The sequence below is a fragment of the Polypterus senegalus genome, chromosome 13 (assembly GCF_016835505.1).
Source record: "Polypterus senegalus isolate Bchr_013 chromosome 13, ASM1683550v1, whole genome shotgun sequence".
Taxonomy (NCBI): Eukaryota; Metazoa; Chordata; class Cladistia; order Polypteriformes; family Polypteridae; genus Polypterus; species Polypterus senegalus.
In genome coordinates, this window is record NC_053166.1 from 65646360 (window position 1) to 65671419 (window position 25060).

Genomic DNA, 25060 nt, shown 5'->3' on the forward strand with positions numbered 1-25060 from the left:
TTTGGACTGATGAGACAAAAATTGAGTTATTTGGCCATATCAAAAAGCGCTTTGCATGGTGGAAGAACACCGCATTCCAAGAAAAACACCTGCTACCTACTGTGAAATTTGATGGAGGTTCCATCATGCTGTGGGGCTGTGTGGCCAGTTCAGGGACTGGGGCCCTTGTTAAAGTCGAGAGTCGAATGAATTCAACCCAATATCAAATTTAACTGAACTGGAGAGATTTTGTTTGGGGGAATGGTCAAAATACCTCCATCTGCTCATCAAAGGCTATAGGAGGCGTCTAGAGGCTGTTATATTTGCAAAAGGAGGCTCAACTAAGTATTGATGTAATATCTCTGTTTTCGTGCCCAAATTTATGCACCTGTCTAATTTTATTATGATGCATATTGCATATTTTCTGTTAATTCAATAAAGTTAATGTCACTGCTGAAATACTATATTAAAAGGAAGTTGCTACTTTGAAAGCTTAGCCAATGATAAACAAAAATCCAAAGAATTAAGAGCAGTTCCCAAACATGACTGTATATATAGTGTATGTATGTATATATGTGTATGATGTGTATGTATATATATATATATATATATATATATATATATATATATATATATATATATATATATAAACTGCTCAAAAAAATGAAAGGAATACTTTGAAAACACATCAGATCTCAATGGGAAAAAGAAATCCTCCTGGATATCTATACTGATATAGACTGGGTAATGTGTTAGGAACGAAAGGATGCCACATCGTTTGATGGAAATGAAAATGATCAACCTACAGAGCCCTGAATTCAAAGACGCCCCAAAAATCAGAGTGAAAAAATTATGTGGCAGGCTAGTCCATTTTGCCAAAATTTAATTGCAGCAACTCAAAATTATGCAGCACTTTGTATGGCCCCTGTGTTCTTGTATACATACCTGACAACATCGGTGCATGCTTCTAATGAGATGACAGATGGTGTTGTGGGGGATCTCCTCCCAGATCTGGACCCTTTCACTTCTGTCACGTGCTCAGGGTGAACCTGCTCTCATCTGTAAAAAGCACAGGGCACCAGTGGTGCATCTGCCAATTCTGGTATTCTATGGCGAATGCCAATCGAGCTGCATGCTGCTGGGCAGTGAGCTCAGGGCCCATTAGAGGACATGGGGCCCTTGGGTCACCCTCATGAAGTCTTTCTGCTTGTTTGGTCAGAGACATTCACACCAGTGGCCTGCTGGAGGTCATTTTGTAGGGCTCTGGCAGTGCTCATCCTGTTCCTCCTTGCCCAAAGGAGCAGATACTGGTCCTGCTGATGGGTTATGGACCTTCTATGGCCCTCTTAAGCTCTCCTAGAGTAACTGCTTGTCTCGTAGAATCTCCTCCATGCCCTTGAGACTGTGCAGGGAGACACAGCAAACCTTCTGGCAATGACACGTATTGATGTGCCATCCTGGAGAAGTTGGACTACCTGTGCAACCTCTGTAGGGTCCAGGTATCGCCTAATGCTACCAGTAGTGACACTGACTGTAGCCAAATGCAAAACTAGTGAAGAAACAGTCAGAAAAGATGAGGAGGGAAAAATGTCAGTGGCCTCCACCTGTTAAACCATTCCTGTTTTGGGGGTCATCTCATTGTTGCCCCTCTAGTGCATCTGTTGTTAATTTCATTAACACCACAGCAGCTGAAACTGATTAACAACCCCCTCTGCTACTTAACTGACCAGATTAATATCCCATAAGTTTCATTGACTTTATGCTATGCTCTGATTAAAAAGTGTTCCTTTAATTCCTTTGATGCTAAGTAGAATTGCCTTCACTGGATATTTGAAGCAGAAAGAGAAGATAAGGCAAGAAGGAGAAAGACTGATGGAAAGACTAGTAAATATATCTGTGGGATAGAGGATAGAAAACTGGAGATCAGAAAATGAGCACTGGAAGGTGTTTCCAAAATGTATATAACCATATAAATGTGTCAAGGGTCAATAAATAAAAAATAAAAAATAAACATTCAAATTAAGGGGAGAGCTGATGCTAGGTCATGCTGCCTAGGTCGAGGTTATTGATCGCAGAGAATCCTATCGACTACTTTCATAGTCTTTAGGGTAGGAGGGAGTAAAAAAGAAAAATAAAGTAAAGGATAGGATGAGATAGGATAGGAGAAGATATTGAAACCGAACATTTCTTGTGAATAGATCTTAACTAGAGACAGAAAATGAAAGAAGTAAATGGAATATAGAAACTAGATCTTAAGTTCCAGTTCTTATATCATTGAAAATATTCCCAAGTATTAAAGTTTCTGGGTCAAAGGATATGGGATTGCCACAAATGCGTAGAGATAAATGATACAATAAGTGAGCAGAATTATGCCAGGAAGGAATAATATTGGTTACATACTGCATTTAATTATGTAGCATGGTGGTGCAGTGGATGTGCTGCTACCTTACATTAAGGAGACTTGGGTTTGTGTCCTGGGCCCTTCCTGCTTATACTCTCCATGTGTGCATGGGTTTCCTCTGGGTGCTCCAGCTTTCTGCCACTTTCCAAAGACATGCATGTTAGGAGATTTGGCGGTGCTTAATTGGCCCAAGTGTATGTTTGGTGTGTGGACGTGTACATGTTCACCCAGCAATGGACTGACGGCCTGTCCAGGGTTTGTTCCTGCCTTTCGCCTTTATGCTAGTTAGGATAGGTTACAGGTCCACACCACCATGACCCTGGTTTGGATTAAGTGGTTTAGAAAATCAAATGATATCAATATTGTCAATACAGAACAGTGTAAAATACAAAACCATAAGCAAAACAAAGAAAAAAAGACCATATAATTTTAAGACAAGAAAACAAATGCAAAAGGTAAATGGACATTTCTCAAATATTGCTCACCTCTAAATGGAAGCAAGTTAGGTAAATATCTAATTAGAGATATGAATTATGGTGATATATACAAAAAACACAATCACCACTTCCTACCTGAAGAGAGTTTTAACTGAAAAATGTTAAAGTTCAGATATTTTGCGTCCAGTTTTCGCTGTATTATATTTTTAAAAACCTAGTAAATAATATCTTATTAAACCAAAAAGTAAATAAAAGGTGAACATTAGCCTAAGCTTAAGACATCTGGCATTGCTTTTCATGTAAAACAATGCAAAATTAATTATACATAAGCTCTATCACACAATCTGGTAGCTAAGTCCAGTGACCTGTCAATTAAAATATCTCCTAGTTAAAGATGTACTGAGCCAGCAGAGTTTAGTGACATACAATAATGTAGTCTCATAAGTAGATGACAAGTAGTAGCCTCCCATCTTTAAATATAGATTGTATTTTTATAATTCAGTGATATTGATATTAGCTGCATAAACAACAAAAATACCATCTTCTATATAATTCTTAAGACTTTTATGTATTTCAGCGCTACAACTGAATCTGCATAACTGTATTTTTCTTTCTGAACTAAAATATAAAATTTGAAAAGGTATTGATGATACTGTCTGCAAACATAAAATGCAATATGTAGAATGCACAACAATCTGTTCCTTACACTGTGCCCTTTGTGTCTTTCCCAGGCAAATTTACGTGCATTGAGGCTCGCTTCCATCTGGAGAGACAGATGGGCTACTATCTTATCCAGATGTATATCCCAAGTTTACTCATTGTCATCCTATCCTGGGTGTCCTTTTGGATCAACATGGATGCTGCTCCAGCACGAGTTGGTCTGGGGATCACTACTGTACTTACAATGACCACACAGAGCTCAGGTTCAAGAGCTTCACTGCCTAAGGTGAGATTTATTCCATATTGTCTTTTGACTATAGGTATAAGCAGACAAAAACTTTTATGACATATGGGAGACAATCACACATTGCAAGTATTTATTGTGAAAGCCACATGTGTTCTGCAAGTTACAGAAATGTTTACAGAGTCCATTAACTCATGAACACATAGAGCCTGCTGTGAAATTAGAATGTTTGTTTTTTAGAAGCTATCCCTCACAACTTGCTTGAAGTGGAATCATTGGGAACGAAAAATAATTTGTTATAATTTAAAAAAAGAACAGATGAAGCAATCATTTAATGAACTTGATTTTCAAATACAGAAAAGAGTTTCAAGGTATCCCTGTTCCCATATCTAAAATTCAACAATTGTAATGAGTATTCTGGCAAATGGAGGATGTTGAACAAGTGGCACAGAGCAGGGACATTGACAAACAGTGCCCTATTTGAGAGAGGGTAGTGTGCACTGGCAGTTACAAACTACAAATATATCATCTATGAAATTCCTCAGAATAGTGACAATAATACAGTACCAATAGAAGAACACACAAGCACATTAAAAAAGAAACATCATATAGAAAATGTAACATAGGGTATATATACAAGAACACATACTGCATGTGTTATAATGACTGACTGTTCAGTACACTTACTATCAGCGGATAGAAATTGTTTCTGGATCTACTGGTACACGTGTGAAAGTTCCTGAATCATACCCAAGAGGGAAGGAGTGACAAAAGTGACTGTGCAAGATGGCTGAGGAATTTAATAATGGTGGTTGCCTTTCTACACAGTGAATGTCATCTATACTAATAAAAGGCAAAGCCCTCACTCACTCAGTCACTCACTCATCACTTAATTCTCCAACTTCCCGTGTAGGTAGAAGGCTGAAATTTGGCAGGCTCATTCCTTACAGCTTACTTACAAAAGTTGGGCAGGTTTCAATTCGAAATTCGACGCGTAATGGTCATAACTGGAACTTACTTTCGTATACTGTATACGGCCATAGCGGGCAGCTCGGTCGCCATGTGAGGCGGAGTTACGTCTTGCGTCTCGCATCATCACGCCTCCCACGTAATTGAGTGCCTGCCCATATAAGGCCGTCCGTCAGTGGCAATCCAATAGAAACACTCTGCCGCGAAGGACTGTGCTCATGGAAAGGAAGATGAGATGGTCAGGGTGGCGTTTGCAACAAACTCAGCGAAAATGCGAGAGAAACTTTTAAGTGCCGGGGTCTTAGCTAACATTAAATAAAGCCGTGGAAAGAGCTCCAAAGAGCGCAGAACAAAAAAGCGTTACACAATTGAGAAGGCAGCAAAACAATATGAAGCGTGTGACACATACAAGCATATTCATAAGTGCAGCTACTGCGGAAACAAAGCACACGGTGGAAGAAGTCAATGTCCAGCTAAAGGAACACAGTGTAAAAAAAAAAACCTGTGCATGCAGTGTGTGATGTCTCAAATAAAGAGGAAGACGAGCTGTTTGTTGATGCAGTAAGAAAGGAATCTATACATGAAACCTGTTATCTTTACAACGGTTGACAGACACGGAATGTAACTTGAACACAACACATCCTCCAAATACAAACCTGATTGAAAGAAATAATGATGATCAAATCCTTGATGACAGCAACACTCATAATAGTCACAAAACAATTACATTCTACAATCATGTTACGTTATTTTTAAAATGTTCCCTTTTCTTTTTCATAACTTATTTAACACACTACTTCTCCGCTGCGAAGCGTGGGTATTTTGATATATATACACCCCGATCTACATACTGTGAAATAAACGAACCTCACGCCGTGTCGTTAGCCGACTTGCTGACCAACCACAAGCATTACCTGGTAGGTAACCACCCATACAGTCAGATTGTGATTCAGATTACGAATGCCTTGAATGTAATTAAATTATGAGCCATTGAAGCTTTATGAATAATGGATACTTTATTCGCCATCAATGATTGTTTTGGTAAAGCCATACTCAGTGTAATCCTAGGCGAAAGATTCGAAAAAATATATCTTTTCAGGTTCTATTTGGATATAAGTAGGTTCTATTTAGTCGACAGAAATATCTTTGGTAGGAATGTAAGTTGAATTTAGTCTTTAAATTTCTATGGCGAAGAAAACTTATGCAATGATGACTAAATTTAACTTACATTCCTACCAAAGATATTTCTGTCGACTAAATAAAAATTACTTATATTTAAAATTTAAATAGAACTTGAACAGATACGATAGTTCATAATACCCACGCAGCACTAAGTGCACGTAAGAGCGGAAGTCATCTATTTTAACAAGCAGCATATTGCACTGATATGAAATAGCCTGCCCATTTAATTATTTAAGAATGGATAGTTAAATGAAAAACATTATTATTAAAATCTTAATTTTTCTTCCTCGATGGATTCTGGCACCCGCAGCAACAGCTGCTCACATCCCAAACGGGGTGTATATATATATATATAAATATATATATATATACACATATATGTGGATGTGTGTGTTGTGTGTGTATATATATATGTTTGTGTGTATATATGTTTATGTGTGTGGGTGTGTATATATACAGTATTTATATGTATATATATATATATATATATATATATATATATATATATATATATATATATATATATATATATATATATATATATATATATATATATATATATATATATATATATATATATATATATTACAGCAACACTCATAACAGTGACAAAACAATTACATGGACAATCATGTTACATTATTTTTAAAATGTTTCCTTTTATTTTTCATTACTTCTTTAACACACTACTTCTCCGCTGCGAAGCGCGGGTATTTTGCTAGTAATGTATATGTCCTGAAAAGCAGATAGCTGGGTACTAATAATATTGTGTTCCTTCTTCACCACATTCTGCAGTGCTTGATGACAAAGAGCCAAGCATGTATCACACCAGGGTGTTAGCAGAGAGTGAGGACAGAATCCACTGTTCACCTGTAGAAGTTATTGAGAACAGATAGAGAAATCCGACCTTTCCTTATACATGTCAGGAAGTATATCATAGCAATTTTCTGTTATCCACATGTGCCAGGATGATATAAAGGGGAAATGATATGGCATCTTTTGGTTGTGACCATAAGGAAAGTGGAAGTGGGCCAGACTATCTGAATTATTACAGTTAGTGTGTCTCATTACCCGTTTCTCAAAGCACTTCTTCACAACTGGACTGAGTGCCTCTTGTCTTGAAGTCATTCATTTAGTAAACTTTTCTTTTCTTATGCAATTAGATTGTTTTTGCCTTTCTGAAGCATGCAGGGACCAAATATTCTTTCAGTGAAATAGTAAAGATATTGTCAAAGATGTCAACTAATTGGATGCTACATGCCCTGAAATTTCATCTGCACCAGAAGCCATATTGGTGCTAAATGTTTTGGAAAACTTCTTTACGTCATGCATATATCAAACAATATGAACTAAATGCCACATATTATCTTAAACTTTAAAGTATTGCAAACCCTTCAAAAGTACAAATTAATTTAACCAGATACAAGATTCAATATTTAACACTAGAATTACCAGAGCCTATGAGAAAACCTGTAAATCTGGCCCACCTTGAATCTGTTCGCACCTCTCCATCAGCATCATTTGTCCTGTAAATGTGCCGATAAAGACAAGCAGCAAGCAGCCTGCTATTCCATCCCCCCACCACTGCAGAACACAGTGTGGAAATAATAGATCATTATTTGGAACACATGCATTTCATGTGTGTTCCGTTTCTATAATAATATGTGTAAACACATTGTTAAAACAGAAAAGTTTTTCGCAGTTTAGCAATAAATGACAAAATGTAGGCATAAACTATATAATGTGCGAAGCCTGAAGTCCAAAGAACAAATAAACACTTTCACAAAAGGTTCAAGGACGATACAATAGATGTACATTTATAGGACTTGTAAAAGTTACCTGTTTTTTTTTTTTTTTTTTTTTTCACTTTTATTCTCTCAGTCACGATCACAATGCATACTCACCCACTCAGGGAGCTGACGCTGGTTACTTTTTATCTGAAACTGGGAATAACTGTAGATGTGAGTAGTGTTTTGAGGCAATGGAACTGAACATTCTCTGATCTGGGTGGATAAAAGACATAGGTATACAGTATATGATATTTGGAATAACTCATTTTATGACTACAATCAAGGCATGAGCTGGGAGAATTTTGTACACGTTCTGCGGTGGTGGGGGGATGGAATAGCAGGCTGCTTGCTGCTTGTCTTTATCTGCGCATTTACAGGACAAAAGACACTGACGGAGAGGTGCAAACGGATTTAAGGTGGGCCGGATCTACAAGTTTTTTCATAGGCTTTGGTAATTCTAGTGTTAAACCAAATTGAAAAGAGCAAACCCCGAAACATTAATCTAAAGTTTAGTTTTTTTCCAAAAGATACCCAGACTTAGCAAGTACAAGTTAAAAAAGATACCCAGGACCAAAGGCAAGCAGAATATGGAAGAGCAAGAACAGGGATTGCCACTGACCTGCGCTAATCCACACAGGCACTTTAAATAAAGTAAACCAAAAAAGCTTATCATAATGAGCTGCAGATGGCCATAATTAATCTTAAATGATGGCTCTGATCCTTATGGGAAACCAAATAAAACAAAATATTAACAAAAATAATATTTAAATATATTTGGCAGAAAACAGACAAATGCTGCCTGAGAAAGTAACACAGGCATAGAAGATACTGTGTATGTATGTATATGTATATGTATATATATATATATGTATATATATATATATATATATATATATATATATATATATATACTAGCAGAATACCAGGCTTGAGAGAAGTAGTGTGTTAAAGAAGTTATGAAAAAGAAAAGCAAACATTTTAAAAATAACGTAAGATGATTGTTAATGTAATTGTTTTGTCATTGATATGAGTGTTGTTGTCATATCTATCTATTTATATATATATATATATATATATATATATATATATATATATATATATAGCTGCGATTGGCAGCGGAGAAGTAAAAAGAAAAGGAAACATTTTAATAATAACGTAACATGATTGACAATGTAATTGTTTTGTAATTGTCATGAGTGTTGCTGGTATATATATATATATATATATATATATATATATATATACACACAGACACATATATAAACATATATATACATATAAACATACTGTATATATACACACACACATATATACATACTGTATATACAACATATACATATCTACATATATACTGTATATACACATATATATACAAATCTACATATATATATCTACATATATATATTAGGGTGGGACTCGATTAAAAAATTAATCCAATTAATTAGAGGCTGTGTAAGAATTAATCTTGATTAATCGTATGTAATCTACGTAAATTTGCCCCAAATCGCAAATGTTTTTTTTTATTTAAAACGGTTTTAGTGGGCGACAGAATCAAATAATAGACATGGACATGAATATTGTAAACTGAAGCTGTTTTAATTTCTGAAAAAAAGCTTTTAAACTGCATTTGAATTCAAAACAGAAACAAAAATATCATCCCTGGTTAAAATTGGGCAGACTTAAAAATAAAGTGGTAGTTTAAGTACTTTAAGTACATTTTCAGAATAGTATTGTCTTTAAATAATAATAACCAAAATTTCACCATAAAGTGCAGTTTTTCTTCTTAAAAAAATAAGTCAGAAACATAAAAGGTAATTTGACCAGCTTACTCTTTAAACTCTGAGTAACATTAGCCAAAATTATTTTGTACATTAGGCTAAAACAGTGTGATCATTGAACATTTTGTAATTAGATGTATTTAGAATTACTAACGGTCACGGAAGTCCAATGATCCCCAGTAAGAGCCACAAAGTCCGCTTTCTGTAATGCATCTAATTTTGCTTGCTTTTCAGTGTGCACAAAACCATGCTTTTATCAAGGCTTCGCTCGGGTAGTCGAAATGATCAGTCGTAGGAACGCGCTTTATTCCGACTCTAACATTTTTGTAGCTGTGATGTGTGCATCAGTGTAATGGATGTACCAGGAAATCATGCATTGACAAAAGTTCCCGTTTGCTTGGAATTGAAAGTGTGATTAAATGTGTTATTTTTTAACGCGTTATGGAGTACATGCATCGAAGCTTCTCAACTGTGCTTGTGCTAAGAAAGGGAAAATTTTAAAAATAACGTAACATGATTCTCGTTAACCTAATATTTTTCATACGTCCCAAACCAAGGAGATGGGAAGGTAAAATGAATCGGTAGCGCGCATAGTCAGTACATCCCCTCTCGAATCGAACCTCGAATGTCGGCGTTAGAGGAAGACTCTACAATTGCGCCACCGCTTGTCTATGCTAAAGTATGTATTGTAGATCGGGCTATAGATATACATTTATATATATATATATACCCGTGTATCGCAGTGGAGAAGTAGAAGTTATGAAAAAGAAAAGGGAACATTTTAAAAATAACGTAACATGATTGTCAATATACAGTAATTGTTTTGTGAGTGTTATTGAATGTTGCTGTCATCAAGGATTTGATTATCATTATTTCTTTCAATCAGGCTCGTATTTGTACGATGTGTTCAAGTTACATTCCGTGTTTGTCAATCGTTGTAAAGATAAGAGGTTTCATTCATCGATTAGTTCCTTACTGCATCAATAAACAGCTCGTCTTCCTTTTTATCTGTGATGTGACAAACTGCATGCACGGGTTTTTTTTTTTTTTTACGCTGTCTTCCTTTAGCGGGACATTGACTTTTCCACCGTGTGCTTTGTTTCCACAGTAGCTGCATTTATGAATATGCTTATCAGGCGCTTCATATTTTTGCTGCCTTTTCAATTGGGTAATTCGGTTTTTGTTCAGCTCTTTGGAACTGTTGCTTTTTATCTGTGCACTGCATCAGTTCACGTGAGCCACTCGGTGTACTTGCATCGAAGGTTCCCAGCTGTGCTGGTGCCATCTCGTGCTATGTCCATAGCTTTATTTAATGTTACCTTAGTCCTGGCACTTAAAACTTTCTCTGGCAGTTTCGCTGAGTTTGTGTCAAACACCACCCTGACCATCTCATCTTCCTCTCCATAAGCACAGTCCTTCACCCGTGAATATTTACCCGTGGCAGTTTGCTATTGGATTGCCGCTGACGGATGGCCTTATATGGGCAGGCACTAAATTACAAACGCCAGCGGCAGCCTGTCTATGAACTTAATTTAAAGTGTAGGTTTACATCGTGCTTTGTTTCCGAAGTAGCAGAACTCGCTTCTTATTGTTTCGCTGCCTTCTCAATTATATAATGCATGTTTTCTTGAGCGCTTTTTTGAGGTCTTCCTGGTTTTCTATGTACTGCGTGATTACGTGGGAGGCGTGATGATGTCACACGAAACTCCGCCCCCACGGCGTTGAAGCTCATCTCCATTACAGTAAATGGAGAAAAACTGCTTCCAGTTATGACCATTACGCGTAGAATTTCGATATAAAACCTGTCCAACTTTTGTAAGGAAGCTGTAAGGAATCAACCTGCCAAATTTCAGCCTTCCACCCACACGGGAAGTTGGAGAATTAGTGATGAGTCAGTGAGTGAGTGAGTGAGTGAGTGAGTCAGTGAGTGAGGGCTTTGCCTTTTATTAGTATAGATAATTAATGAGTGTGTATATCCATCCATCTATAATCCAACCCGCTATATCCTAACTACAGGGTCACGGGGGTCTGCTGGAGCAATCCCAGTCAACACAGGGCACAAGGCAAGAAACAAACCCTGGGCAGAGCGCCAGACCACCGCATATATATGTACACTAGGCACTCATATAGGAGCTGTAACTTGGTTCCAGTGCAAAGTAAGGCTACCTCCAACATTAGACATGGTCCTGGAATGGGGATTGAAGCTCAAAGGTCTACAGAAAGGAAGTGAGACTGTGAATGCTTTGTGCTACATAGAGGTAAGCAAGTAGGCCAACTACCCCAGCCAGTAGACATATGAATAGTCAGACCCAGAGGATGTACAGTTAATGTTTTGTGCTCCATTACTGTGATGTTTTGTTTGTTTCTTTTGTTTAGTCCTTCTTTCTCCCTTTGAATACAATAGTACCCTCTGTACACTTAATTTACTTACTGTGTAGTTATTATGAACATTCAGATGTACAATGCATATATATATTAATTTTTGTTTGCATGTTTCTTTAAAAATTGTTTCAAATGGAAACACTGTGGAAGACAGACAAGATTTTAATGGAGTACTGAATTTCACAAACAATGTGTTTTTTTCCACAAGCAGGAAAGTACACATACATTCTGTGGATTATTACATATATTTGGGTAAAGGTGTACTTCAGTGTGTGAAATATTTAAATGAAAAAGTATCCTTGTGTATTAGTACAAAAATACTGTAAAAAGCTTACAGAGTTTCCTGTAAACCCATACTATAATTGTACTTGGAGTACTGGTTACATTTGGATTCAGCATAGACGTTCTCAGAGTATAAGATTAGTTTTATTAAAAATACAGAATTAAATTAAAAATTATTGAAGCTTCTAATATCCTCTAATATTATTTTTCTCATGACAATATGGTGTTTCATTGGGAGCATTTATATCAGTATATTCTTGATACAGCACCCTCACAAAACTCCACTTCTCTTGGGTTGTGTCATCTCATCCGTGTAAAATGAATTCCAACATAAATGACTGATAACCCTAAAAGGTGGAAATTAGCTGCTTCAGTGCACCTCTAATCGGGTTCATGCCAGTTTTTGGACATATGGTGATATGCAAATTAATCACACAAAATGCACAATTTTTCAGAGGCTTTCTTTAAATTATAGTAAGCCTGAAGACGTAATAAAAAAAACTCCTCTTGTTCAATTTGAGGCAAAATAGACAGAACAAAAAAGGTGAGTCATTTAAGCTGCAATGCATTAGATATTGTGAAAATGCAGCTACACTCATGATGTTTTTTCATAAGTGGGGAGTACATTGATCCATCTGGATGTAAAAATCCTCAAGTGTATCAGCACAATGCAGACAGTGTATGTTCTAATATGTCAAAAGATTGTAAGTAAGTAACAGTTTATTCAACTGTGGTCATACAAAAATAAAACATTTCAAGAGAATGTAATTCAGGACTTGGCAGTGAGTGTTATGGGACTAATACTTTGGTATTTTGAACTTTAGTACAGCACAGCATTGCAAACATACAAATTCTAAAACAGGGTTTGCACATGCTGTGTGCTTTCTATCATTTAAGGCATCTCTTAAAAATGAAATGCATTGAGTTTCATTTTATCATGGTTATTTCAAAAATGCAATAAGAAACAAAAATTTCAAACTAAATTAGCATGTAGAAAAAATAATTGGCTGTTTAAACATTCAATTCTAATAAATTCCATTTCTGTCCAGAAACAGAAATTAAAACAACAGTCTAAAAAAATAATAATTTTACTTGCAGTTTAACATTTAAAATATTGTCTCAAGTTTCAAATTATTTACAGGATTTTATATATTTCATTGTTTAGATAGATAGATATTCTTAAGTATGTTGACAACATATAAATACACATATAACAAGAATATCTATAAGTATATTAATATAGTATTTACTAAGTGTCAATTGATTAGAATTGGACATACTTGTCAGTTACAATTTCACAGTACAGAATTTCAGTCATTGGCACAATATATTGCAAATAGCATCAGGCATGGCCCACTAGCAGAAGACCCAAGGACACATCTAGGATGCATTGGAAGGATTATATTTTTCCTGAGAGTGTCTGGGACATCCTCAAGAGGTTTTGGAAAAATAGTTGAAGATAGTGTGGCCTGGTCAACTTGGCTCTGTGTTTTGTAACCATTACCCTAACCAGAGTAAGCAAAGTGAAAATGGTGATGATGCTTTATCTTTCTACTTTTCATTTTCTGTTTTTGTATTTTTTATTTTAAATATCTGTATGCAGGCATTATTTCTTAATGAGATGAGATAATTGTAGTTGTGTAATTAAAGTGTTTATTATTATTATTTTGAACAGAAGAAGCGAAACAGCATTTGTGCAGTTGTTAAGCACCTTATTCACTATGTGTTACTGTGTGTTCCATACACCATATTAATTGCTGTAGTAAAAAGCAGCTTTTAACGATCAAAACAAATTAACAAAGAAGATCAAAATGATGATAATAACATTTAAATGATGTACAGAGATTTCTTCTTAACTGCTTTTATTACTGATACTTGCTAAAAACAATAATTAGTCATCCTGTCATATTCTGTGAATAAGTGACACACTGCTCTTAAACACTGAATGCTGTTCATTTTTGCATACTATGGAATTACATATTCATCATTCCCCATTTTTGCTGGATGACATTTTTCTGATTCATGAAAATGAGCAACTGAACCATGGTATATGTGCACTTGAGCTGTCAAAATAATGATTATATGGTTTAACAGTCACAGTGCCGCATGCGGTGCAGTATAAAACATATATTCTCACAGCAGGACCCCAAAGAGGATATATCTATCTAAAGCAAAATGAAGCTATGAATTACTTCATTTACTAAACTGTGAATAATAGTGTTTACAAATTTGTCTATTATTAGTATTCATACCATATAATAAACCAAAGACGATAGAATTTTTTCCCCCAGTTACTCACTTGCAGAAAATTAACTTTGGGTCACCAGCTCTGTAGTATTTTTGCAAGATTAGTTTGTTAAAGTACATTTTCAAAAAGTGAATTTTTTCCCATTTGGACATGTGGCCTCACAAAGACAAAAGAGCCTCTGTCAATAAAGAAAATGTTATCATATCTGTATCTTGCATTTTTAATAATTTGTATGTTTCCTCCTATAAAATGCTAATTTTGCATTTACCTAATAGCCTAGCAAAACATCACTAATATAATTTTCAAAAAGATGTTTTTTTATTATGTTAACCACTAACAAACAAAACAGAAGAAGTATCTCTGGTTAGGAGAGGTTTCCTTTAGCCATTTTATATACTCAGATGAGTTATGGTGAAGCAGTGCCATTTTTTGCTATTGCTCTTCATGGCAGAAAGTGAGAAGATTGAATTGGATATTTTGTTACTTGCAGATAAAATGCCCACCTGGCACGCTCTGCATTGATATTTTGGTAACTTCAGAGCTGCCAGAGTGTGTCTGTTAGTTGGTTACTGCTAGTGTAACAGGAACTTAATGAATGCCTTGTTTGTATTATTTACTATTAAGTAGATGCATTACAGCAAGATCTTAAAGCTCCTATTCTGAAGTGTTACTCGTATTCATTGTTCAGTACATTTCAAAATATAAGCAATTAAAAATATTGTTTTAGAACTACTGTGATTTTCAATGTATTGGTGTGGTAATTCATGGGAATTGTTTAAAAGGTAGGCATGATACATTTTGATGCTGGGTGATTATCTGTGTTTGCTGAGGTTACGGTTAGCTTTAGCCTATACAGTAAATGGAATATAAATGACTTGAGGTAACCTCAAGCACTACTAAGTTTTACAATTTATTTATATCATAAAAGGGTACCCTTTTTTAACGCCATTACTCTTAGTGTTTCATAGATGTCAGGATTGATTCCTTCTTCTATTAATTTAAAAATAAGTGCATGTAGAATACATATATGAAAGAGTTACCTGCCAATGGTTTTTTAAGTAGAGAAAATAAAAATTATTTTGTTCCTGTAAATCAGTAGGTCAGATTATTGTTTAACCTGTATCCAGAAAACAAAAATATAGAATATTAATTATGAACATGGGAACACTACATAATAATGTATAGCTTGGTTCCCTAAAGTATGTGCATAGCTGGATATGTAAGGGTGATGTTTATTCCTTGACCTCGTGCCCATATTGAATTCAATGTCCTTTTGAAATATTGTTTCACAACTGAGCACTAAGTGGCTTTAACAGTGTAGGGAACCAGGGGTGCAGTTATGATGCAATAGCATGGCACTCTCAGTTGGCTAAAAGTTCATTACACAAGGACCCCATCACCCCTTTTCCATCTCAGAAATCGAATAAATTTACAAAAACAATGCCCAACATGAATAGGGATATACAGAAAATCTAGCCCACTACTCCAGATAATGGAGAATAATTGTGTATTGTAAACATTTTAAAGCAGTTTTTTATTTGATTAAATCTGTGTATTAAAATGTAAAAAATGACATTGAAGGTAATTCATTCTGAAGGTTCACTCTTACTACAGTATGATTATCAGTGAAGATACTCCATGTATTATTAGAAGCCTCATCATTACTTGTGTACAAGCCATTTTGCCTGCAGTATTATTTCAAATAATATGTTAAGCAGTTTTATATCAAGTAATTTTCTAATCCTTTTGCCCTAGTAGGAGTCGCTGAACTGTTTTTTCTTCTTTTTTTTAATCAATGAATTAAAGTTTGCATATTTAACCTTGGAAAAGATGAAGCCCTTAAAAAGCTGTGCTGAACATGCAAGACACACTGCAGCTAAAGCAAAAATTGAAGCAATAAGAGAGAAGTACTCTTTTGCATCCATTAAATTAAGTGGCTGTTTCTCATATAGCAGACGAGAGCAGCTTTTAGGCCATATTACTGACTTGCAATGATGTTGCAAGATGATCACTTGTGAATTAAATGTGGCATGATAAATTGTTTTATGGTTTTGAAGCTTTGTTAATCAAGAAAGCTGTGTTTACATATCACACTAAGGGTGCACACTCTATTTTCCTAGCAGATAATGTACTGGTGCCCTAGCAGTTAAAATTTTGCTAAAACGTTTAGTAAACATTGTTCAGTTTATCCATCCAGTTATTTGCTGAGCCTGCTTAATTTAATATTAGGGCCGCGGGATGCTGTCGACATGGCATTGTAATATTTTTATATTTGAGTAAAACAAAGGGAAAAGAGCATAAACAATAAATAGTGATAAATAAGCATATTTACGGCTGTAACCATTCTGCATTGTGATGGCTTCTTATGATTTCAGTTTGCAAAGCAGTTAAATGAGCAGCTGACCACAAAAGACTAGCAACAAAAGAGTCTCCTTAAGCAAAGGATAATATAAGGAGTCAATTTAAAAAGTATCATGTTCAACTTAGGGTGCCAGTTAAAGGAAAATGTCATATTTTTAAGATTAATTACTGGGTAGACATAATTTTTGAACAAATGCGTGAGTTAAAATCCCAGGAAGCTTGAATCAGGCCAAGATCTAGTGTGATTCCTAGGAATCTACTTTCCTGAGTATGACTTAATAATATGAGTGACTGAAGCACACAAAGACTTGTGACAGGATTATGCAAGACATGATGATGTTAATAGGAGTACAAAATTCTTATACAGTAAGACTCAGGCAATGATGTCTGTTTCTATCCTGAGAGTTTTAATGAGTAAGTATAAAATCTAAAGTTTGCTTGTATAGCAAGGTTATACAACCTTACTAAACAATACTATATCACATGACCAAATTATAAAGGTCCTGAATATGTGTAATACAATACGACAAAGGCCTCAAGTTACTAACACACTGAAAGTGGGTGTTTATGAGCAAAAATATTTTATACAGCTCCTGAAAAACATCTCTTCTAATGCTGTCCCTTATGGCGGGCGGCTGGGACGCCCCTTTGACACTGGATCCGGGGGAACACCCATGGGCTACACCCTACGTCCCCCGGAACACTTGGTGGCAGCCCCCATGGGGGCCACAGGCATAGGACTTCGGAGCTCATCCCTGTTGGGTTCCGTGGCCACTGCCGGGGGAGCTGCAAGGCTTCCTGAGCCCATGTGGGTGTTAATGCAGCCACACCCAGAAGTGGGGCCTAATTTAGGTTAATTACCACCTGAAGCACTCCTGGGGGTGCTATAAGAGGAGCCTGCAGCCACTACTTTAGGCACCAGAGTTGGGAGGAGTAGGGTGAAGATGCAGAGGAGGAGGAAGAGGAAGAGGAAAAGGAGGAGGAGGAAGAAGAAGAAGAAGAAGAATAGTATGGTTTGGGGTGATTTACTTTGTGTGTTGTTTTGGGACTGTGTTGGGCCTGTGAGACACGGGGAAGACGTGCCCCATGGTTGAAGAAAAATAAAGTTATTTTTTTGTTTATTTTACATGTGCCTCCATTGTCAGCCTGTGTTAGGTCGACGCCTATATAGCGCCTTTGCCACACCCTGTAATATGATAATCATAGAACTGTCATGTGTGAATTTTATATGGACCCAAGAAACGGATCAGCATTCCTTAAAAGTGTCAATGAGCAATTTCTTCTAAATTTCTTGACAAGTTAACCGTGTAACAACTGAGGTTTTATGTATAAAAATGCCTAAAGGTTATTCTTCTGTTATTGCAGGTGTCCTATGTAAAAGCCATTGATATTTGGATGGCAGTGTGTTTGCTCTTTGTGTTTTCTGCCCTGCTGGAATATGCTGCAGTAAATTTCATTGCACGGCAACATAAGGAGCTCCTTCGCTTTCGCAAGAGGAGGCGACACCACAAGGTAAGCAAGACACGCAACTTTTTTTTTTTCCCAGGCACACTGTTATAAATTGTTTAGGAAGCATATTTTGGGAGAGTTTATCATCTGGTATGACTAGTGTGAAAGTTGAGTGGAAATAGATAACTTTTGATCCTTGTAACTTGGGGGGATAAAATAATTTCGCTCTAAATGATTTAGACTTCCAAACCACATTTCAGTTTTGTGGACAAATTACCTCCAAACTAGTAACAGCGATATTACATTTACATTACTGACCATGCACAACCGTACTTTATGCATGTAAAGGGCTAGAATTATGAAAAAAAATAATCCCATCAGCACCCTTTCTTGAAAATTTTATTTCTAAAATTTTTTTAGAATTGCCATTTTATTTTTTTTTCTTTTTGCCTTAATTTGTGGACACTTAATGTTTGTGTGTCCATTTTAAACAGTTACCGGTACATTCTAAATACAAGCTTACAGAACATAAAATATTCCATAATTTGACTGCTGTTGACCTTGTTATTTGACTAAGAGGTTTAGGACACTGGATGGATTAGCACTAACCTAAGCTTCACCCCACTTATGCAAGAAAGAATGTTTAATGAGTTCATAGTCTTACAGTGTTTCATTATCTTTTACTTTTGTGTAATACATGATATCTCATAATAAGTCCAAATATTTGGAGATGAAATTAGGATGATGGGCATATTTCTTACCTAATCCCTTTGGTATTTAATAGATGTATAAAGGAACAGAAAAGGAATTAAATTAGCTTGAAATGGTTCCTGAAGACTTTTTGAAATTATTGTTTTAACTCTGACAACGATGTTGGCTATGTCATTTTTGTATTTAATTCTGATTTACCCTAATATACAGAACTTAATCAGATGCTCAATTTCTATTAGAAAATATGAGATAAAAGAAAGTAACATTATAGTCATTACAGAGTGGAGAGAGCCATTTCAGTAGTAGACTTTAGCCATGGACAACAGATGGCCTCATTTGTTTCTTCAAATTGTGTAGTACAAAAAATGCAAAACATTCTATCTTTTTTGTACAACTTAATTTTGTTACGTTTCCAAATTGTTCTGAAAGTGTCCAGTTAATACAGCAAATGTGGCTGTAGCACCTGCTGTATAGCAAAGCCAAGCACAGAGGTTGGCTAATGCTGCATGGTACATAAATATTCCTTGGAGTTTTCTGTTTATGTACTATGGCCAACAAGTCTTATGCCAGCTTGGCTATAGTGTCCTTTTATCTACTACTTGTTTGTACATGACAGTTTGCTTCCTGTATAACTCAGTCTATTTCTTCCTTTTGTAGACTGTTTCTTTATTACAGTGAGTAGTAATGTGACACAACTTTTCTGTTATATGTACCAGCATAGTGATCAAGTTTGGGATGGCTTAGGAGTAAATCAGCTGTCTAAAATGTAAACACAGCAAAAATAATTAATTTTAAACAAAAATGAGCACACAAAGGACCTTCCTTGGGCAGTGGGCAAAAATAGATGATAATTCCCATTTTTAATAATGAGGAAACATTATCTCAGCTTAGACTGTTATGATGCCTGATATAAATGTTGCATTCAGGTTATTAAGGCAATGTACATATTGCAAAACAATCAAGTGTGAGTGTGAGAAAGAGTTGGGGTGCCAGCCTGGGAAATCCCATGTAATAAAGGATTTTTATTTACACATAAACGTAAATAATAATTTTCTTTAAACAGTATAAGTCAGTTGTCATTCTCTATTCATGTAGTGCAGCTTTATCCCCTGAATCTATGTTTGGGTGTTCCCCATATAGCTTACAGGAATATGATAAAATGAAGTAAGATGGTGAATATTCATGAGAGCTATTCAAACTTGTGTTGTCAGGGGAATTTAAGTATTCTTTACTATTCCCATAATTCAAAGTTACTCTGTTATCTTATATCTTACACAAATAACAAACTTTTCTTCAAATCTTTTTTCATTATTTAGCAGAAGAGATAAAGGAAGACATTTCAAAGTCAATAAATATTCTTGTGCATCTGTGTAAAGAGAAGGTTTGCATTAAAAGCACTTTGGCAGGAGAAAGAGTGCCATGCAGACTTTTTATTTATTTATTTTTCCAAAATTTTTTTGAAATTTTTCTGTGTTTTTCCCCTGCACCCAAGCAAAGCATGTGCATGTGTAATGAGTGACTGCCCAGTATATTTTGGAGCAGTGTTTAAATCTGTAACAGTGCCCGATTTCAGTATTATGTTACTTGTGTGTTGTTTAAATTACTTTAGTAAATAGGACTGCATGGCCAAGTGCAGCCTGTGTAAATTTTAAAAATGCAACTTACAGGGGCTGGGTGCTTGACTCCTGTAGGTTTGTAGAAATATACCACTGTAAACAAAATTAGAGTAAGTTGTCTGAAGTGATTATAAGAAAATGGTCTTCTGCTCCTCAGCAGAGGTCTCTGGTTCAGTGGTCAGGTAGATGCTATCAAGGGGCATTTATGTCACTTGCAGAAGTTCTCTGCTGATTCTGCACTAATGAGGTATATTGACAATGAGACACAGTATAAGAGTTAGGTGGAGCACTTTGTTGTTTGGTTCAAAGAGAATTGTCTCCAGCACAACCAAAGAACTGGTTAATGACTTTTGCTGCATTGAAGAGCGCCTACAATTGGATACTACTCACAGAGAACATGTTGGTTTGATGAACTCCTACAAATGTATAGGAGTTCATATTAATGACAGACTGGACTGATCTGGTAACACTGAGGGAGCTATATAAAAAGGCAGAGTGTGATGCCTGAGTTGCCCGCAGCTGGCATGTCTTCCTTGAACCCGGGACATTAATAGTCATAAACCAAGATGGACTGGGTAATGAGGACACAAAGCAGGGCAAGAGTTGGTGCAAAAGTGTGCAGTGGTTTTATTCACAAACCAAGCAGTATTCAATACTGTTTCTACTTTCAATAATTCTCTTTTAATTTCTTTATATCTTCGCTCAGTCCCAGTTCACCCATTAGGTATGCCTTGCAGGGAACTGAAATGCCAACATATAAACGGTTTGTGCTCCAGCTACCTCAAGCAGTCACCACTGGGGCAATCCAGTCTTTGCTCCAGCATCCCACTGCCTCTCTCAGGCATCTGCAGGACAATCTCCAAGGTCCTTCAGTCGCTCCTGCTCTTTGGACACCCAATAGGTGTGACCAAACCCCATGAGCGCCATCCATTTGCTACACATAAGGCCTACTCTTGACTGCCATGCCATCTGTCCTCCACTCCAGCTTATGCACCTGATCTCCACACTTAACTCTGCAAACCTTCTCTCTGATTCCCCTATTACTCTCCTCTGGCTCCCCTTTATATTTGTGTGTTTGCAATGCCCTTAATATGACCTCCTGAGTGCCGATGATAAACGGCTAAGCTGATCACGCTTTCGCTCATTATAGGCAATCAACTCGCCTCTATACCAAACACCCCACGTTCGGATCCATAGATCCTGAGATGCACTGTTTGTAAAAGTACAGACACATCGCTGTTATGGATCCCTTACGTGCAGCACCACTCAAAGCAGACTCTTTTTTTTTTTTTTTCCTTTGGAAACTAATGTTTTTTTTAATATTATCAATGTCATCCTTTACATATTCTGTAACTGTGTTTTGGCCAGAGTGAGTTTCTACCCTGCGTTTCCTGTGCCAGTAAAATCATTGCACCTACCAAATCAATGGGTTAATTAAAGCCAAAGTGCAGATTTCTGTCCATAGCGTATCACTCCTAAATACAAAGGCAAACTAGTGGTGCAAAAGCAGGTCAAAAAGCCACCACTGAGCATTTTCATGGAATATTTTGATCACTGCTCAAGCTTCAGTTTCATGATTATTTTGTATTTGTGCACTGTCAAAATTGATTAAGTATCATATATATCCAGTGTATTTTAGTTGGTTTACAATGGGACATGTATTTATGTCCTCTACTGAATAATTTATTCTGTAATTATTTATATTTTCATTTTTACTGAACTGTTGTATTGGTGGGCCCATCTAATTTTAGGTGAAGACAGGCCGTAATTTCAGAGCTTTTCAAGAGTATAGTACATTTAAATATATGTCTTTGTAGCCTGAAATTCCACGGTATGTGCTTATCTTGGTACAATCAAATAGAACCTTGAGTTTGGCCATTCATGTCTATAGTCCCGCTACAACAAAAGCTGCAGTGTATGTTTGTTTAATTATCACTGTTTTACTTCTGTATTATTCATCCAAAAAATGCAGATATCACAACAAGATGAAGAAGAATGACTGCTTAGAATGCAAGCACTCCTTTACATGCAAATGCTGTATTTATATCATGATAACAGTGTACTCATGCTCTTAACTTTACAGTAATAAAAAGAGGCAACATATATTAATGCTGTACATATCAATTTTACATGGTATACAGTAGATGTATTGACCACATACATAATCTTATAGTTTAATTAGTACTAGTCTCCTATTATAACATTAATTTCTAATGTATTTGGTGCATTAAAAAATTCATATAATCAGCCACAGAAGAAAGATTCATTCATATTGCCAGATGGCAGATGATACCTAATCTCCATGATTTATTATAGAAGGATACTCGGTTTCAGACCACAGATTTGCTCTGCCTCACCACTGCCCAGCTGTGGAAAGAAAAGCTACTTGAGGAAATGGATGCCTATTTCTAGGAATCCAGATACTTACGATTTTTATTTGTTCAATATTTATTGTATACTGTACAATGATCTGATGATAACCACCCCTCTTGTTTGAATTATTGGCAGATTTACTATTGGGATTGATTTGTAATTTTACACAGTACTAGCAAATAATCCCTAAACATATTAAGGCATTCATTTTCAAACAACTCTACCATTTAATGAATCTTGTTGAGTTTTGAATATTATTCATATGTGCTTTGTAAAGAGCTTTGTGATGTTGTGTTTGTCAAATTTACGAAGCAAATTAAAATGTAACCATTTAACAAATGGTAGCTTAATGAAATTCAAGGTCACAGAGGGAACAAATCCTAGCAGCATCAAACACATGGAAGAGACAACACCCTGAACAGGATGTTAGCCTACCGCAGGGCCCACTTATACACACACCCACACACAAGAGACCCATATCTTTATCGAACTGGGTGGAAAACTGGAGTACCTGGGGCCAAACTGAGTCATGTAAACAACATGAAAACAACGCATATACATGAGTAGGCAGGGAAATTAAACCAACAACAATAGATATGTGAGGCAGCTGTGCTAACTACTGTGCCACTGTGCACCCCAGTAATTATATTTGAAATTTATAAATAGGCAGATGTTTCAATACTTAACATAAAATTCTGAAATTCTATTAATCCAGTTCAACTCCTTGGGCTATTCTGGCTTTATCAGGTTCAAAACAGGAACCAGCCCATTAAAAGGAATGGCTCACGTACATAACCACACCCACATTCATACAGGATCAATTTGAAATTTCCAATTAACTTAACATTAACACAGGTGGAGTGGTGGCTCTGTGCCTAAGGATCTGTGCTGGTATCTGTAAAGTTGATGGTTCAAATCCCGTTAGTGCCAGAATGGATCCCATTGCATTGGGCACTTGAACAAGAAATTTGCTCCAGAGGCGCCGTACAATGGCTGACCCTGCACTCTGACCCCCCAGAAAGTCATTTGAAAACACAGTTTTTCGGATATGGGAGAATGTCCAGTGTTTATAGTTTTATAATATTGCCTTTTTATAATATTTTCCTCATTACTGTATATCCATATATATCTGTGTCCCTTTTCATCTTTTTACTTATAATTAGTTTAAATTTAATAATCTTAACTTTATTTTCTGGAAGTCCTTGCGTTATCCTTTAGAACAGTTTTTGCACGTAGACCACACTCTGCACTGATACCTGCCTCTGGATGATTAATTTATATAAAAAAAAAAAATTAATGCATTTAACCACAATTCCCCATACAGTGATTTTCTATTACACACACAAACATCACTCAGCTGATTAATTCCCTTGGTACCTTAATTAAACCTGATACACAAATAACTTAATTTAAAATAGGACTGTAAAAGTCTCCAGCAAGACTTGCCATCTGTATAGGATACCTTATTTTATCATGGGATTGCAGGTTAATATTAGTGGAGTTTAGCACTCAATATTAAATCAGTAACTGTGTGCATATTTAAGATATTTTTTCAAATTTGCTTATACCTATGCAGCCAATCTTGAGTTCTTGGCTCCTCCAGCTGGTAGATGGAAAAATGTCAGCATGAGGGAAAGAGTAATTGAATTCAGATCTGTCATTTTGAATATGTGACATCTCAATTTATTTCTTTTCTTAAATGTCAAGGATTATATTTATAAAATGTTCTGTAGTTTCAAATCTGTATTCTTATTATGGGTGCTCAGAGCAGATCTAATTAAATTATAACAATGGTATTTAAAAATCCCCCTATTTAAAATGAATAGTACATTTGTTCATGATTTCTCTCAGCTTTATGTATTGTTATTTTTGCTAAATGAAACAAGTACTTCTGCAGAAGTAACAGAAACATGTATGAAACAGAAGTGCCAGGCTGATTGAGAGGGCTGTCAGAGAAACAGCTCATGTTCATTCCAGTGGGATTTTATTGTGTCTTGTCCAGGTTATGGGGTTGTCCTGAAATGATTCAAACTGGTAAACTGCAAGGTGCTGAAATCTGCACATGAGCTTGAGCCTGTGTCTCAGTGTATTGATGACTTAATTCCTCCATTACTGCTTCTTTGTTGCATGGGGGCACGGTGCAGTAGTTGATGTGTCTAATAATAATGGATTGGCTTTATTTTCTCACGCCTCCACAG

At 36.0% G+C, this 25060-nt stretch overlaps 1 protein-coding gene across 2 annotated transcripts in view; it reads left to right on the top strand.

Moving 5' to 3' along the window:
* Positions 1–25060, top strand: part of glra1 (glycine receptor, alpha 1) — a 169523-nt gene that overhangs the window by 116067 nt on the left and 28396 nt on the right. For both annotated transcript variants that reach the window (XM_039775877.1, XM_039775878.1), the window contains exons 7-8: positions 3549–3763; positions 18079–18225. In XM_039775877.1, the coding sequence (XP_039631811.1) occupies positions 3549–3763; positions 18079–18225 (362 nt within the window). The remainder of the gene's footprint in view (positions 1–3548; positions 3764–18078; positions 18226–25060) is intronic.